The following is an 18,637-nucleotide window of genomic DNA, read 5'->3' as shown; positions in this document are numbered from 1 at the left end:
GCCCAAACCAGTACTCCACCTCCACCTTGCTGGCGTCTGAGTCGGACTGGAGCTCTCTGCCCTTTACCAATCCAGCCACGGGCCCATCCATCTGGCCCATCAAGACTCACTCTCATTTCATCAGTCCATAAAACCTTAGAAAAAGCAGTCTTGAGATATTTCTTGGCCCAGTCTTGACGTTTCAGCTTGTGTGTCTTGTTCAGTGGTGGTCGTCTTTCAGCCTTTCTTACCTCGGCCATGTCTCTGAGTATTGCACACCTTGTGCTTTTGGGCACTCCAGTGATGTTGCAGCTCTGAAATATGACCAAACTGGTGGCAAGTGGCATCTTGGCAGCTGCACGCTTGACTTTTCTCAGTTCATGGGCAGTTATTTTGCGCCTTGGTTTTTCCACACGCTTCTTGTGACCCTGTTGACTATTTTGAATGAAACGCTTGATTGGTCGATGATCACGCTTCAGAAGCTTTGCAATTTTGAGACTGCTGCATCCCTCTGCAAGATATCTCACTATTTTTGACTTTTCTGAGCCCGTCAAGTCCTTCTTTTGACCCATTTTGCCAAAGGAAAGGACGTTGCCTAATAATTATGCACACCTGATATAGGGTGTTGATGTCATTAGACCACACCCCTTCTCATTACAGAGATGCACATCACCTAATATGCTTAATTGGTAGTAGGCTTTCGAGCCTATACAGCTTGGAGTAAGACAACATGCATGAAGAGGATGATGTGGACAAAATACTCATTTGCCTAATAATTCTGCACTCCCTGTAGATGTTTCAGTTTAAGTATGAGAATGAGTCAAATGTTTAATTTATTTAAACAATTGAATCATTGAATAAATCACTGCTTAAAAACATGTTGTGCATGTGTACCCGTATAAACTTACTGAGGGAACTAAATGATAATGTTGTAAATTCGGACATGCACAATATAGCAGTCAGCACTGTTCAGCTTGTTTGTAACATTCAGGTAGGACACCAGTAAATTGTTTATTTGCTTGGAACAAGACTGCAAAATGACCACGCATGTAACCTTAATGTTCATCCACTTCAATTAAACTTTTATGCAGTTGCTCTATGTGGATCCATGGTTCATGTTGTTTACACCAAATTCTGGCCCAACTATCCCAATGTCATCAAAGAAATCAAGACTCATCTGACCAAGTGATGTTTTTCCAGTATTCTGTTGTTCAATATTGGTGAGCTTGTATGAATTGTAGCCTCAGTTTCCTTTTTGTAGCTAAAAGGACTTACACAAGATGTGGTCTTCTGCTGCTGCGCCCCATCTGCTTCAAGATTTGAGTGGTTGTGCATTCAGAGATGCTCTTCTGCAAACATCAGTTGTAACCAGATTATTTGAGTTACTGTTGCCTGTTGTTCTCCTCTGACGTCTGGCATCAACAAGTCATTTTCACCCAGAGAACTTCCACCACTGATATTTAGACCATTTTCTGTAAACCCTAGTGATGGTTGTGTGGGAAATCCCAGAAGATCAGCAGTCTCTCAAATACCTAGACAGCCTTTCTCGTACCAACAACCATGCCACTTAAAAAACACCTTTCTTCCCTTTTCATTTGAATCTTGACCATGTCTACTTAATATATCTTGTAGTTTGTCGTTGTTAGCGAAGGTAGAATAGCTACTGACATAGACATGCATGTTAGGTTAATAGGTGATTCTAAAGTGGCCGTGGATGTAAATTTGACTGTGAATGACTGTCACTCTGTATTAATCATGTGATAGACTGGCAACATGTCTGGGATCTACACCATGTCTTGTACTATATGACTATATACATAGTACAAGACATATGTGGATATATATGGGATAACCTACAGCCCCCTGCAACCCTGAACTGGTCAACCAGTAAAGAAAAAAAAAGATGAAAATGTTTAACAGGTATCTGGAAACAACAAATAAAGGGAAAGTCCACCATTTAGTGTATTTGAAAGACTGTGTTTATTTGGCTCCAACAGTACAGTCATATGTAATGTCAACTTGAAATATAGTGAATGAACACAAGGCTCTTCAAAGAAATGTCAACCAAGTGGGCAAAAAAACACAAGAAATACCAATGCAGAGCAGAAACTGAACATTTACCACAACCCCCCCAAAATTATAATCGTAACTCCAATAAGTCACAGAATGAAGTTTTCTTAAAATTTTTGCTACAGTCTGCATTTATGTGGCAACAGAATTACGTCAGCAAGGCTACTGTGCATTGGAGCATCAACACACCCTCATGAGAAACCAGCGTCTTTCACAACATCAAGGAGGAAGAGCACTGTGGCTGCTCCCCCATTCTCCTCCTCCTACTCACTCATGTTGTAATGACTGACATGAGGCATTTCTGCGACAACACAAGAATACAGATTCTTAAAATTTGATGCTGACTCATTAAGGAGCTTCTCGCCAGGTCTCTGAACACCCATACGGGAACAAACTGTTTGGCACTTCTGCTGATAGCAGGGAAAAAAACCCTTTAACTTCAACAAATAAACACAAAACTCAAACAAAATCAATCAAATAAAAAAGTCTATTTAAAAAAATTAGCTGCACATGCTAAGAATACAGCACCTTGTGAGAACAAATACTGTAACAAAGGTTGGAAATTAAAACACAGAATAAAAACATAGTAAATACGACACAGTGGAAGTAACACTTTAAAAACATAAGTGAAGGGGCAACTTTAAGCAAAAAAATATGATCTAATTTGAGGGTCTGTGTTTACATATGTTTCATTGTCTTCTGGTGAATAAAGTTGTTTTTTTTAAAAATGTCCCCAGGTAGTGGTATAAAGGGTAGCATGACCGAACAAATGTAGCTACAGAAATCACTTTAATGCGATAATTCAGCTGCATTTGACGTTACACACATTAACTAAAGTATAAATTGCACTTTATGCCAAATGAGCACACACAGTACATTAATAATCCACTATACATATATCAAACTACATTCAATGCAAAGAGAAAGCGTGAGAGAGAAAAAAGGCGGTCATGTTCAGCTGTGTACTGTTGCATTGGCTGTGCCCGTCAACATTCAGGCCTTCAGTACTAGCTTTTTCTGACACACAAAATTAATAAAAGCGGATGTATGTCATGGTAAGGCCTATAAGTTGAAGTAAATGCACAGTGACTACACACCGATCTGTGATGCCCCACTACAGAGCTCCTTCGCAGATTCGCGATGCCTCAGCGTGACCCGAAACTCTTCGTATGAACGGCGGAAACCCACGTCAGAACCGAAAGGAATGCTGTTCAGAACCAAAATGCCTTCATTTAAGAAATCATAGAAAAATAAATAATGTACCACTTAAAATACTGAGACAAAAATACACAAATATATGCACAAAAAAAACCCCTTGAAATTGTTACACACATAAAACTCCAACAACAATAAAGAAACTGCTCGTGTAGTTCTCGCCACTGTTAGAGCGCATCAACTGCTGTTGACCTGCTTATCAGGTAGCACCGTAAGAACCTACACTGATGTGCATCCATTCTTTTAAAATGGTGAGATGAGCTGTACGTCACACAGAAACCACGTGGGTGGAAATCCTTTTGGATCCACTGGCGGCTGCTGCTGCATCACAACAGGTTTGTTTTACTTTGTTTCACATCGGCTCTGACAGCAAACGATTCTAATGTTGAAGAAAACCCTACACAGCACCTACTATGTCAAAAGGCAAGATAAAGATAGGGAACGTGAAAGGATGTATAAGCTATGGTGAAAAATAAACCTACTGCTCAATTCATTTTTTTTGATTTGCTCCATCTGATGAGGAATGTGATGTTAACCGGCCACCAGTTAGACTGCGGTGAACTAATGGAAGGAGACCAGTTTGCGGTAAATGCCAAATTTAGCTTTTCTTGCATTGTAACACTTTTTCAACATATTTAAGACAATGTGAGGTGGAAGAGAGCAGTGTGGCGGGCTAGATTCAACACAATCTGCCTTCATCTGAAATACTGTGTGTGTTCGGTTAAATCTCACTGAAGACCACTAAACAAAGCTCTGCACTTCCTCAAACTGATGCCTGTTTTCAGTATTTAAGAAATCCATATGTAATAAACTGTGAACATGCAGCAAACTGACAACACTGTACAAATAATATCCCGTACAAGTCCAAAATGAGAAAGTAGCATATCTGCAGACGATGCTCGGATGTGCTTTGTACAAATATTGAGCTTCTTTAAAACCGTGAGTCCGATCAGTGGCTGTACAACTAAGATGAATGCAATCTCAATGTATGCTCAGGTGAAGCTCGAAGCTACATGCGGTTTCAACATCCTGTAAAAACATATACATGAAAAACAGTGCGGCTTTTCAATCCTCCCACAGCTTACAACGCTTTCCCTTCTGGAAAACAAAAAAACAAAAGAAAATAGAAAACAAACTTCATCGTAATTATTCAAAATGTGATACAAAGTTGTACATTTCTGATAAAGGAATGAATAAAAGCTTGAGGCACCAAAGGCTATTATACATAAAATACAAACAATGTGTAAAAATGAGAGAGGGGCAGTGAAAAACCAACAAACGAAAGAGATAAAAATAGTAAAGAAACAAACATGATCAATCGTGTTCTGTCAACGCTCTCGGTAAACCACGCGTTTGCCCGCCAGGAGAGGGAGACGCTCCTGCTGATCTTGGCGTAAGATCCGCGAGACTCCTGGAGGCTCTCCTGCAGAGTCCGTTTCCGCGCTGGGAGACGGTTCCCGAGCACGCCCGTCCAAACTCAAATCCGTGTGAGGCTGATTCATTTCCCTGTCAGTGCAGCGAGCTTGCCAAGTTTACCTCCCCCCAATACCCACCCACCCCATACCCCTCCCCTCTTGTCCGGAGACCTGTTTGGAGGCACCGCACTGACGCCGAGCGAGCCTCGCGAGTGCAACAGTGATAAACCTGCTGATACAGTACCCTCTGCAGGCATCACCACAATAAAGCAACAATAACCAACAGCTTTACTTTCTGGGGTGACATTCAGGCTACCAGCCATGGCGTGACTCCCTTGGGAAGATTAAAGGAAAGCAAAAAAAAAATTACTTATTCAGAACTCTAGAGGCTTTTCTTTTTTTTGTTAGTGTTGTTTTTTCTGCAGAAGCCATGACGCAACCACAAAACAGTGACATGTATGTACAATACATATAAATATAGTTTCAGTACACTACTCATGCTTTTTCAGGAGTGGGGAGGGCAGGGGTGCAATGTTCTGCTTGGCACAGTCCTTTTTTTCTTTCTTTTAGTCTTTGAGTGAATGGTGCTGCATGAAAGTGTGGTGAGGTTGTTGAGACGAAGCAACACAGAAACACCTAGCGTTTTGGTGTTAGGGAGCCAGTCCAGATCCCACCTCATCCACTTCCTCCTCCTCCCACGCCTCCTTTCACCACCCCCCGTGAATCTGGCCGGGCTGCGACGCTCCAGTCTGAGCCATGCAAAGACTAAAGAGACAAGTTCTGCCACCAGCCGAGGATCTGAGCTCCACCACGGCGTGGATGTGAAAGAGCGGACGCGCGTGGTTTTTGTTTTTTTTGTTGTTTTTTCCACACGGCGATGTGAGTAGAAGCAGCAAAGAGCATGAAACTTGCAGCGGGGTCGGACAGTGGGGTTGGGGGGGAGGACAGTTATCTCTTTTTGTAGCATTGTACACACAGACTTCTTTTCTTTTAGACTTGTTTTCCCATTAAAAAACTATAAATACCGTAAAAGAAGCATTATTTACAAACTCCATGCGTTTCAGGTTAGAGTGATCACTGCAAGGAAAGCACAACAACAGAGAGCGACGTGAGGATGGGTGTTTTCACATCGGTTCATGAGTCGTACGCTGTGGTTTTCACACAGATGCAATACACTGCTACGACTAACGAGTCACAATAAATGAAACATAACATGCAAACACAGAAGCTGAAACCCACATGAAATAAATACAAACTCACACTGGGTGAGCAAAATATTAGTATCATACTGGGAACAGATTTCGCACTAATAGATAAATCAATAAAAATAATAATTACAATTTCAGTGTTTATAATAAAATTTTACTCAATTATGTTCTCGTCTTACCTTCTGCCAGCACCCAGGCATTGGTAAACCATCAGGGCCCTGTTTAAAGAAGAGCAGCAGAAATAAAACAATGAGATCTGAAATAGCACGGACAGGTTCGCTGAGATGTGATCATGTATCCGCCAATAAATGACAAAAGGTTATAAATAAGTGGCCTATATGCCAGAGGTAAAGATTACAAATGGTATCCAGATGTTTTGGAACATCCAGTTAATGAGCACAAATCTAAAAGTGTGACACAATAACATTCTCCTACTTCATCAAGTCATCCACGTAATTACACTTGTTCTCTCTTTCCACCCTAAGGATGTGCAACCTGCATGCAGCTAAGTGCTGTGTATATATACTATTAGGTCCATGAGTTTCTGGATGGTGTAATTTTACCTCTGTGCACCACTACAGTCGGTTTTAAATCAAATGAAATAGCCAATATGCGACTGAAGAGCAAAACTTCAGCTTTAATTCAACAGCCCCCCATTTTCAGAGGCTCTAAAGTTACTGGACAAAATAACATAATTTTAATCCAAGTCTAGCCTGAAGTCTAGAACCTGTGGACAGAACCACATGCTGCATTTCCATTTCTGAAAAAGGATGAATAATATACTTTGGGTCATCATCTATTTGCATCGTCATCAGTAAGGCTGCAGTATTTGGCTGAATCTGAGCTGAGAGTATGGCCAAGTATACCTCAGAATTCATCCAGATACTATCCTCAGTCACATCATCACTCTGCACTAGTGACCCGTTCCACTGGTAGCCGTACATGACGATGCCACCTCCACCGTGTTTGACAGTGAACGTGGTATAGTTCAGATCAGGAGCTGTTTCTTTACTTTTCTCTCCCAATCATTCTGGTACATGTTCATCTTTGTTTCATCCATCTAAAGACTTTCTGCAGGACTGTGCTGGCTATTTAAGATGTTTTCTGTCAGAGTCTAATCTGCATTGCAACCCTCTGTATTTACACGAATGAAAGCGTCTCTTTGTTGTAGATTTTCACATCTATCTGCCTCCTTGAGAGTGCTTTTGATGTGGTTTGAAATAATTCTGTGTTCACGCCCTCCCAAAGATTTTGCTCTCTCTGATAGTTTTCCTTCACCTGCATCCGCATCACTCTAAAACCTCAGATCGAGAGTTCCATCGAACAGCTGTCCAGTTACTTTTGAACCTCTAAATATGGGGGGAATATAAAAATGACTGTAATACCTACTGTGGTGGTGTATAATCATTTTACTGAATTTGACACAACTGTGACTAGTTTAGAGACGGTGATGCAAGTTGCACAACTTCAACCAAGTTATCAAAGTCAGCAACACTACAGACACTACTGCACTTCCCTGGTGCTTGGAAAAATGAATAGAATCATGAACTGTGCAGCGCTTTTCTTTGCTTTCTTTTTAAATGCAACACTGACTATTATGATAACATATTCTAAATTATTACATGCAACGGCAACCTCAAGAGAGTATATTCAATCATGCATGTAATACACAGCAAAATCTTTCAGGATTTATCTTATTATATGTGCTGCTGTATTTTAGAACATGATGTGGGCACACTATAAAGAAAATCAAGCAAGTGTGATAAAAAAAATAAATAAAATGAATGCAGCTGGTTTGAGTAAATTAATGCAGATGTAATGTAAAAAGATGATTTTTGTGACATTTTCAATGCTTTCTTACTCGATCTGGTTCATTCCTATACACACACAGCACTATGGCATCTTAAAATGAACTCCTTGTATACTTTTAAGTGCTTAAATTACCACCCATAGTGTTAAAATATCCATGCAACATACAACATTGTTTCAGAAACAAAAGCTTTGTAAACATATTTGAGAAAAAAGACAATTTTTCTACGAATAGGTCTTGAATTGAGTAGGTCTGAATTTGTAGCAGAGTAAACGATTTCTCGTCTTGTCACGGTCTGGCCCAATTGGTACAAAAGCAGAGAGGGGTTGGAGAGTTAACACAGTAAAGGAGGGATCCACGGGTAACTCATCAGTTAAGGAGTCTGTGTTAGCAACAGGTTAAAAGGGAAGTGGTTCATCGAGGAATCAGAAGGACGTAGGGAGTAAGCATAATGCTTTCTGCAGTTTTATTCAGAGGAATGAAGGATTCAGTTAGAGGGACAGATTTATTTACTTTGTGTATTTTGTTTCTAACGGTGTGCCTAAAACAAGAAAAAGGCTGCTTGCGGTCAGGATGTTAGTGACGTATGTGCACGTGAATGTTGTTTTTCTAGCAATTGATAAAAATGATGACAAAAATGTAACTGTGATGAAAATAAGATGTGCTCATGCTCGTCAGGCTCTCGATTCATGCATGGTTTTGCTTCGGTAATGACTGAAGGTGAGCGGCATGCATGGGTAGGAGGTTTAGGAAGAAGAGAAATACTGTACCAATTGGCATGGGGCATCCAGCCCATCCAGACCTGGCTGCCCTGGTTCCCCCTTTTCACCCTTAAATCCCCGGAAACCCTGTTTGTAAAAATGACCTCGGAGTGTTACTGAGAGAGAGGTGGACGACCCTTACCCCCTGCATCAGTCCACTGCGACAGACACAAGGGGAGGGAGAGGGAGGAGCTGCCCTGTGAGCTTGCGAACCCAACCCAATGTTGTTGTTGTTCTGCATTTGAACAGTTGAATTATTAGGAAAGTAATACGCTTTAATATTTAGGTTATTTTGGTGGTATTCTGGTTCTCAGCACAGCCAAAGGGAGCTCCTTCCTTCCTTGTTTGGAGCGACCGCTCACAGTTGGGACATACCAATGGGCAGGGTGCATCTAATCCTGGGGCACCCTGTTCTCCTTTCTCGCCCTTAGGCCCTTTTTTGCCCTTCTTTCCCTTCTCCCCCTGTGGATACAATGGTTTGGTCAAGTTAAGAAGCATTTGTCAACAATAAGGACTGCTATTAGGAGGGATTAAATAAGGGAGGCTATGGCCCACAGAGAGGAACGACACATGGTCAGTGTTAGGAAGGAGGGGATACCAAACAATACCGGCTACTCTAAAAACATTCCTTAGGGCAGGAAGTAGACATAAAAAGGGAGGTAGTGAGGTGGGTAGGAGAAATTGGAAAAAACACTTCATAGCCAAAGGGATGTCAAGGGCACAAAGGATGAGAAAGTGTAGCAGGGAAAAAGTCCTCCAGAAAGACAGAATAAAATTTTACTACACACTGAAAAAGTCCAAACTGTATCCCTGTAGAACAGAATATTTTCACATACTCAAATCAACTGTGTTAGAAATATCAGGTTTGGGAAAGTACAGCAACACTTAAAGGTTTGGGGTGATTTTCAAAGTAAAATTGTGCATGTGTGGGTGTTTTAAAGCACATTGTTTCCATCTAATTTAAGATTTAATGAGAAATAAATGAAATAATTTATAATAAATGAATAGTTAATTAATTTTCAGTCAGATATGTCACAGACATCTCTTCTGTGTTTCAGTTCACATTCCCACTGTGTTATGCAAAGAGCAAAAACAGCCTCAAAAAAAGCTTTTTCTGCCCTTTGAAAGAGGGTTCATGTGATGTTTGCAGATGAGAGCGTGATCTATAATGAGAGCAGGTAAAAGAGTGCCTGTAGTGGTGGAAGTATGCTCTGGAGTGAAGAGGAATGAGAGTTAGTAAAAGCAAAACAGAATACGAGTAGGTGTAAGAATAAGCAGGTGTAAGAGTGGAGATGCAAGGTGACATCTCTTCTGTGAATGAGTTTAAATACTTGGGGTCAACCATCGAAAGCAATGGACAATGCACAAGAGAGGTGAAGAAGATAATACAGCCGGGGTGGAGCGGGTGGAGATTATTGAAAGGGAAGGTTTACAAAATGGTAGTGAGACTTGCTTTCATGTATGGTTTGGAGAGAGTGTCAATGTGAAGGAGGTCATGCAGCGGGTCAGCGTGACAAACGAGAATGCTTCATTTAAGGTAAGATGAAGGCCTGTGGCGGCCACTAAAGACAGCAGCTGGAAGAAGATGGAGAAGTTAAAGTGTTCCTGTGATGGATTTCATAACATATGTGTACTTCTCCCTTCACAGAACACCTGAAAATGAACAATAAGAGAATAAGAGTTGGGAAGGCCTCAGTGAACTGCTGTACTTGGAGGAGAAGTACATCAGAATCTCTATTTTGAGAAACGGATGTCTCACGGGCAGCTTCGTGACACATTATTGTATGAAGCCTATTTCAGCCTTTATTGCTCTTCAGCATGTGTTGCTTTAATCAGCACAACAGTTTTCAGCTATGCAAACATTATCAGTTAGATGAACCCTCATCAGGTAATACGATAGATTTGTTTGAAATGGTTGAAAATGAGCCTGTGTAGAAATTCCATTAAACATAATAAATGATTTATAATGAAAAATACATATAAAATATGAATTTAAAGTCACCCCAAACTTTGAAGTGGTAACGTATGTTGAATTGAGTTCATGCAAGTTATTAGCACTCATAGCTACCACCCATAACTCATTAAAAGTGTAAGTACTTGATTATTGTGTATCATACACTAAAGAGGCGCAGCGCTACAATCTGTTGTGCGTTAGAAATTGTCGGTAAACACGACGATTCACAGAACACGCCACGGAGCAGCAAAGCGTCTTTATATAGGATACAGTTTCTTAAAGACATCTACTGAACAAATCATGCCTGTTAGTGGTGCAGAGACACACACAAGTAACACTGAAAGCTACAGACTACTGTAAACACAAGCAGGGAAAGGATTACCAACAGGCTCAGCAACTCAAGGTGAAATGCTTCAAGTTTATGTCCATGCGTGGAAACAACAGAAAATAAATAAGCATGAATTTTAAGAGCCTGTTGTCAATGGACTTGTTTGGGCTAATACATCAAAATCAGCTTTAAATGACTTAGAATGACACTGGATTTGATGAGATGGCAAGTCACTCAAAAGTGGAGAACAAAAGCTGGTTTGAGAGGACTGGGGATGACACTTTAAGCAATGGAGGACTGCTGTTATAGGACGCTATTATCCAATTGGCTCTTGAGTCCATCTGTCGAGGAGGCACAACTGCTGTACAAAAGACTGAGCCCAAGCAAAACATGTTCACAGTATCTGTAAAGGAAGCTCATTAGGATAATAATGGCTAATGAAATTAGCAAATTAAAATGTACTGTAGTCAGCTACTGTGGTTTAATAATGTCAGTACTTCAATTATTGATATTATAGCTCTAAAGCATCCTGTCACTGTCCATTGACATCAGCCTTCTATGTAGTTATTAATGAGCCGTTACAGTATATCTACATCTACCTTTTCTCCTCTTTCCCCAACGTCGCCTTTTTCTCCCCTTAAGCCTGGCAACCCCTGTAAAAGCACAACTCCACATTAAAATCTGACGCACGGGGGTCCCGACCAAGGTCGGCGTGTGATGAGCTGTGCTCGCCTTTGACACGCACAGACATAAGAGGCTTATCTTGCCCTTGCAACGCTAAAAGCAAGACATTTTCAATCAAACTTAAAACTGAAAGCTTTAAAACTTAAGACCAAAAGACGAAGAAATAGCTGGGTGTAAAACAAAAAATGATATTTATGTAGTTAACTTCTAAATGAGATCTCTAAAGGGCTCCGTAACCAGACCAATTTACGCACAACAACGCTTACTGAATTGAACACACAGTGTATGAGAACTTATAGAAGATCAATCAGCCATCTTTCTATCATTCACTAATAAGATAATTAGCATCAGGCAAGGAGGAGTACTTATTATCCACAAAAAGCAGCACAAATGAACAAAAAGTGCCTGAAATGACTGATGCTATTATGGTATATCATGCTATCGACTTGTGATATGGAGATTTGCAAAATGTGGAACATATGAGGCAGATTTGATGAGGCGTTCCTCTGTTATACAAAGTATTTTTCAGGTATGGGTTGGCTTTCTTTCTGTATATCATTTGGTGCTTTACAACTCGTATTCAGGAACTGAATTATGGACATTTTAAACAATGCTGCATCAGATTCTGTGGAGTTACACTTTCTTCTTGTTTTGAGATTTAAAATATATATTTTAGTATTCCTAATATATCTAAGTATTCCTCAACCAGAAGAAGCGGTTTGATTCCTGTTTTCATCACTAATTCTTTTTTTCCTCAAACTTTCTTGTTAAAAACAGAACTAAAAGAAAGTCAAACAGACTCACATCCAAGCCTGGTGTTCCAGCAGCTCCCTGCAAATAGAGACATGAGCCGTATTATGATCAAAAATATGTATTTCACACTGTATCAATACATTTTTTAAATTTTTTGTAACAAAAAATACAACGTAAATGTAGGCATTGAACTATTTCAAACTCACAGGTAGTCCATAGGGTCCTCTTGGCCCTGGCTCACCTGGTGCTCCTTTCTCACCCTAGTTTAAATACATCAGTGTTGTACTTACAATGGCAGGTAAAAGGTTAAATGAATTAGGACCAACCGATATATGAGATTTTTTAACACCAATATGGATATTTAGTGATTTACAACTCTGATAATCTGATAAATGAGACGATATTTTTCCTTTCAGACACAATATAGATTCCTGAATACTTTTTACAAGCAGTTATTTACGAGTCCTTTCTATGATAACATGACAGTAAAATTTATAATCTTGTTTTCCTGCCTCTTGAAGTCATGGATTACTCATTTACACTCTGCTTGACTCTGATCGGTTGGTTAATGTAGCACTACTGTGCTAACAGGGGAATGGCAGAGTGCCCTCTGGTGGACAAACTATACCACAGCAACTCTCGCTGCTGAATAATCTCTTCTTTATTTATATAATTAATTTTAATTTATTGGCCATTATAAAAAGCGGATGCTATATTGACAAACATCTAATGTCGGTCAATAATCGGTCACTATATAGCGGTCGGCCGTTAATGCAGAGTATCATCAGTAAGATAGAAGAAATGAAATGTTGATCTTACAATATCCCCCTTCGGCCCAGCTGGACCAGCAGGACCTGGAGGCCCATCCATGCCCTGCAGAAAACAGTGTTATCATGGTGAGTTTACAGGTCGGTTTCAGAATAATTAAGGTTAATGCAAATGGTAGCAAAAGCCACATATAGCCTCCGCATATATATTTATACATGTATATATATAATACTCCTTGTTTGACCTACAACCAGCACACAGAAGTGTAAGACGTGCATTGGCCACAAAGGACATTTACGCTGCTGACACAGTTAATGTATGAGTGTGTGTTAATGCTCAGTTAATGCAACACGGGACAAAACAAGAGCCTTGAAATGCCTGCTCTAACAGTGCTGCGTATGGTCTCAGTCCTCTGAGCTGAAGTGAGTGCGGACAGTCTTTTTTTCTGAGCTATAAAAATCGAAAAGAAAACAAAAATGGAAACAAAACTGTCTTTTTTGGTAAAAATGATATAAACAGTATGAGGTGGCATGGCTGAACAAAAAGAAAAATAGGAGAATGAGGGGACTGTATGGAGGGGATACTGTCGAAGTAGATACTGTACGAGTTAGGTGCTGAAGCCTCTTGGTCACATGGCACTCACCCTAATTCCAGGCTTGCCGTCCAAGCCGGAGGCTCCCTGTGTGGTTATGGAGGTATGAGTGACATGAACAAGGCGGGATTAGTACCAGATGAACACTGTTATTAGGACAGGTTGATGGCAGGGTTTACAACAACTAAATTACACTGTGTGTTACAGGGCGCTCGGCAAAGTAGTCAGCCCAGGCAAATGAAAATGAGCACAGAAAATGGATTATAGATGCACGCACTTCCACACGCGCGCACGCACGCACACTTAAATATACAAACACACACATACAAATGTGTGTACTAATGCACAATACAATACAAATGAGGGATCTCTATGGTGTAAAGAAATAAAGAAATAAAGGGCAGGACTGGCTGAAGACACCCTGTGGTGTGTGGTTTCACTTACAGGGAGACCCAGAGGTCCACGGTCCCCTTTGTGTCCTGGTTCTCCTCGAGTACCCTTTGCCCCATGCAAACCAGGTTCACCCTGAGAAAGAAAGAGAAGCAGGAGATGCTTTTGTTTTACGTTTCAGGCTCACTAAATATTTATAATAACTACTTATAAGATGACCTAACTTTGGCTTAATATTGTACACGTGAAGGAATTGCATGTTCACTTTGTTGATATTTACCTTTGGTCCAGGAAAGCCATGGGGACCCTGAAAAACATTTAAAAAGTGGCTAACTTAGTTTACAAGTACCTGGTTCGATTATTTTGAATATATTTCATTTGTCTATCCCCACATTTCTTTTCTATGTTCTGCTTGTGGCCCGAACCATTGCACATAAATTGTTGTGAAAGCTGCTTTGAAGGGATGGACGAAAAGAAGAACAAGCGCAGCACCGTGAAATTGCTCACAGCGAAAAACTGACGAGGGCTCCCTGTGTTTTATTTTTACTTTGTTCCTTGGTGACTTCATACAAGCAAACACCACTGTGGGATTAAAGAGGAGTTAAGCTGGACTGGGCCGCAGACAGATGGGAAATGTAATTAGTGACTGACAGTCTATATATGTAAGGTGAAGGAAATGCTAGCGTGGCTCCAAATACCCACTTCTTCTTAAGATATTGAGATTTTTTTAAAAGGAACCTGTAGACTTTTAACCTGCTGCTGGACACTGTGTGAGGTGTTGTCTTTTCGTTCGTTATGAGTTGTCATGTAACATGTCATTAGGGTTATTAGCATATGCTGTGTGTCTAATACACGTGTAGTTTGTGTCCACTAATGAAAAAGGGGGTTTTCAGGGCAGCACACTGACCATAGGTCCTGAGGATCCATGGGGCCCTGGTGGCCCTGGAGGGCCAATTATCTGAAAACATTAGGAGAGAAATGATATAATAAAAGTGTGAGTCAACAAGTTTATTACATGTTATTTACATTTCACAATAAAAGCGTGACATATAGGGCAGATAAAAAAAACAGAGTGAGAGCAAAAATAGAGCTACAAGGTGTGTGTGATTTACAAAAGTGGAACTATTTTCGAAACACAGGTGCAATTATTTCATTTGAGTATCAAGTGCAAAATATAAGACATGCTTTTAGCAGCAAATCAGTAAATCAGGTTGCACACTTTATTTGATTATTTTCTTCCTGATATTTTGCACCTTGAGAAAAGGAACTCCCAGAAATGCGTATGGAACTGGGTCAGCTGTAGAAATCTGAGTGTCCACCTCTTACATCAGTCTTGTCACTGCACTCTCTTTGTAAATATTGTTGTTACTATATTTTGTTCTAACTTACAGAAGGACCTTGAGGACCTGGGAGTCCTGCATCTCCTTTATCCCCTTTCATTCCATTGACACCCTAGAGGAACAAAAGTTTCATGAGATCCACGTTGTGTCTGCCGAATGACAGGCTGAGTAGGTAAAAGTTTCAGAGGCATTTATCAGAATGGGAGAGTATTCTTACAGGTAAGCCAGGTAAACCAGTTGTTCCTTTCTCCCCTGAAGCTCCGGGCATTCCCATGTCTCCTTTAGAGCCTTTGTATCCCTAAGAGGGGGTAGAAAGTTACCCAAAGAGATGAAAATGATTAATTTATATTTTCACTGTAGCTATTCATTGAGAATGGATTTTGTACTGGCTACAAAAAACTGTCTGTTCTCCTGATATTCTCTAACAGACACTGTCCTGTCTGTGGTAGATTGTCATATTAGACATTTCAAATAATGAGGTCAACAAATATGCAGGTAATCCTTCTTCTTGTTTCTTGTTTATACGGTTCAGTTGCTTCTGTTGATTTTCAGTTCTGTTTCCCTGTGTAGGTTACTCCCAGTTCTGTGTCTTCCCCACTATGTTGGTTGTAGTGTCGTGTCTTCAGTGTGGGAGACTGTCGTGTCCCCTGTGCTTAAGTCTCCCTCGCCCTTTGTGTCTCAGAGATGTCTTTGCCTCTGTGTCGCTCCCTCTCTATCCCTCTGTCTTATCTCCTTCTCTGGTTTACATGTTTCCCCTTGTGTCTCGTTCCATGTCTTCCCCATCTGTCATGTGTTCTCCCCAGCCGTCACCGTCTCTGTATTTGTTTCTCAGTATGTCCGTGTCCCATCTCCCGTTTCTATTTCCCTAACGTGTCTTAAGTCTGCGTCTCTGTGATTCCTGTTTTATTTTGAAAGTCTTGTGTTCCGTGTTTAATGTGTTTATTTTTGCTTCCTCTGTGGCGTCATGTTCATTTGTATCTGCTGTGTTTCCACTTCCCTCGTCACCCTCATGTGTATTTATGTGATCTGTTGTCATGCATTCACTGTCAGGTTGTCTGTGTTTCACACCATGTTTCCATGTATCCAGGCCAGGTTTCATGTTAGGGGTTTTTCACATTTAGCTTTCCCAGTTTAGGTTATTGTTTAGCTTCGTCTTGTTTCGCTTTTTCCCTTTGTTTTGTAGTTTTCTACCAGACATAAAAAACGGCTCGATTTTTGTTAAGGACCCCGTTTTGCCTTTGTTTGTCTACACTTAGGTCATCTACTCTCGACTCCACATGTTAAGGTTAACCAATGTAAGTAAATATATATACACATGTATAAGATCAACTTACTCTTTCTCCATCAAGTCCAGGAAGACCAGGCAGACCGCGATCCCCCTGATATGACATTTTTATGACCACAAATTAGACTAAATTAGCTATCAAGTTACATAATGTGACTTGTAAAAGATCACCACTTGACATCATAATCAAACACACAACTACACATACACACACACATAAGAAATTTACCTTTATGCCTGGTGGTCCCGTTGGCCCAGGAGGCCCAGGGGGACCCTGGACAGAAAGAGAGACAGATTTCTCTTCAACACGTGCGCACAAGTGTGAATACATCACAGCTGTAGTGAAACCTACGAAACAATGCTGTGAATTACATTTTAATTAAAACTGGCACTGGCCATAACACTGAAAAATTATGTTAGGAATCAGGTATTAACCATGAACAGGACGCTCAACACATGCAGAGGTCACAAAAGTGAGAACATGTATGACAGAATTACACACTTTGATGTTAGGATGTGAGGGCTGCATGACTTCGACAGCTGAACCATAAATTCTGCCATTCTGACACTGATTTAGGGTGAAATGGAAAATCTGCATTTTTCTGCTCTGGGGTTTGTAGTTCTTAGTGAAAAAAAAGGCTACACATCCGTATGCTTATTTTAGATGTAGACATGTTGGAAGGTGGAATAAACTATTGCTGACTCAAACCACAGCCTTTGGGATTCTTGACTGCTATACGTGATGCGATTTTGACAAGAAGCGGACTGAATGAGTTTGGAAAACCCTCTTAATGCTGTTTAATAGACATTCAAGGACACAACCAGCAGCTCAGGCAGCATGTAAGGTCGATCACAGAGAAGCACAATCGCAGCACTGAATACAGTTTTATTCACTGTCAAGCAAAAACGTTGCTGGGTGAGGGAGGACAAGTACAACAGGGCAGCGCAAACGGGTGTTGGAACCGGGTCGGGCCCATGCTCGGACATAGATGGATCACACTTTGGAGATGAAACGATACACAGAATACACAGAGCCTATTTACCGTAACTGTAATAGTGGTAATCTTCTGCAGTAGGCCACAGGAGTGGAAGTGGGGAAGAGGTGAGAGATAAGATTGTAGAGGTCACATGAAAAGAAACCTTTGTGTCAGCACATTTCTGCACAGGAACACCCTCAGCGTCTATAGAGCTCAACCTAAGCAGCTTCAAATGAAGGCATTGCACTGGATTACATTTCTATACATGTTTATATTTTTTCCTTTTTAGTCATTATGTTATGCAGGCAAATAATTCACTTTCACCTACTTTAGCTCCACTTTTAATCTGGCAAGTAAGCAGTGAGGAAGGTGAACCATTCATAGGTAGGTACATGCATCAAAAATAAAAAGGAATCACTTTCCCCTCGTCTTTTACGTCTAAGGAACCGACCTGTAAAGCTTCCTGAATGTTTCCGTTGTAGTCGATGATTTCGGTGGCACCTTGTTCTCCTTTCTGCCCAGGTGGGCCCTGCACATGTCCAACACCATTAAACACATTTTTATTTCACACATGATTATATCATATCAAAGAATTACAAGCTCAATAGAGTGCCTCCCTTTCAGAAATCTGCCTAGGCTTAACTACTGCCCCCTGGTGGTGATAACAAACCAACACTCAAACTGAGCTGTCACTCTGATGTGCTCATCCTAATCACATCCTAGAACTGAAGTGTTGTATTAGAAATTAAAAGGTTTAGCGTGTCAGCACACAGCATCCTTAATTATCTTTAATATGCTTGCTTACCCTTGGTCCAATGAGCCCCAAGTCTCCTTTATCTCCACCCTCGCCCTAATATGAAAGACAAACAACAAATATTGAACTCAAGGCACACTGCCGTCACGCCTTCAGCCACACACTTTACATTTTTATAGATGCTGAGGCCTTTTAGTATTTACAGCTTGCATTTGACAGAATGAAAGAACAACTTTGATGAAATAATATCTATGTTCTTTACAGCTTCAAAAGCTGTGATAAAAGCTTGAATAAATTAATTATAAATGAGAATAAATTAAAATCTGAAGTTCAGCTTTTCGCCCTTATTACACT

General features: G+C 40.5%; 1 protein-coding gene across 12 annotated transcripts in view; it reads right to left on the bottom strand.

The window, feature by feature from the left end:
* Window positions 1-1,940: 1,940 nt before the first annotated feature.
* Window positions 1,941-18,637, bottom strand: part of col25a1 (collagen type XXV alpha 1 chain) — a 151,830-nt gene continuing 135,133 nt past the window's right edge. For 3 of the 12 annotated variants that reach the window (XM_026161762.1, XM_026161761.1, XM_026161768.1), the window contains 18 exons: window positions 18,335-18,379; window positions 17,981-18,058; window positions 17,596-17,619; window positions 16,782-16,826; window positions 16,602-16,646; window positions 15,485-15,565; window positions 15,317-15,379; window positions 14,835-14,885; window positions 14,208-14,234; window positions 13,982-14,062; window positions 13,589-13,624; window positions 12,997-13,050; window positions 12,384-12,437; window positions 12,229-12,255; window positions 11,340-11,393; window positions 8,468-8,545; window positions 6,067-6,105; window positions 1,941-5,013 (listed from right to left, as the gene is read on the bottom strand). In XM_026161762.1, coding sequence (XP_026017547.1) covers window positions 4,987-5,013; window positions 6,067-6,105; window positions 8,468-8,545; window positions 11,340-11,393; window positions 12,229-12,255; window positions 12,384-12,437; window positions 12,997-13,050; window positions 13,589-13,624; window positions 13,982-14,062; window positions 14,208-14,234; window positions 14,835-14,885; window positions 15,317-15,379; window positions 15,485-15,565; window positions 16,602-16,646; window positions 16,782-16,826; window positions 17,596-17,619; window positions 17,981-18,058; window positions 18,335-18,379 — 909 coding nt within the window. In that variant the 3' untranslated portion in view covers window positions 1,941-4,986. The other 9 variants (XM_026161764.1, XM_026161767.1, XM_026161769.1 and 6 more) reach the window with 9 other exon arrangements.

Source organism: Astatotilapia calliptera, chromosome 3, assembly GCF_900246225.1.
Source record: "Astatotilapia calliptera chromosome 3, fAstCal1.2, whole genome shotgun sequence".
Lineage (NCBI taxonomy): Eukaryota > Metazoa > Chordata > Actinopteri > Cichliformes > Cichlidae > Astatotilapia > Astatotilapia calliptera.
This window is presented reverse-complemented; position numbering and strand designations above follow the sequence as displayed.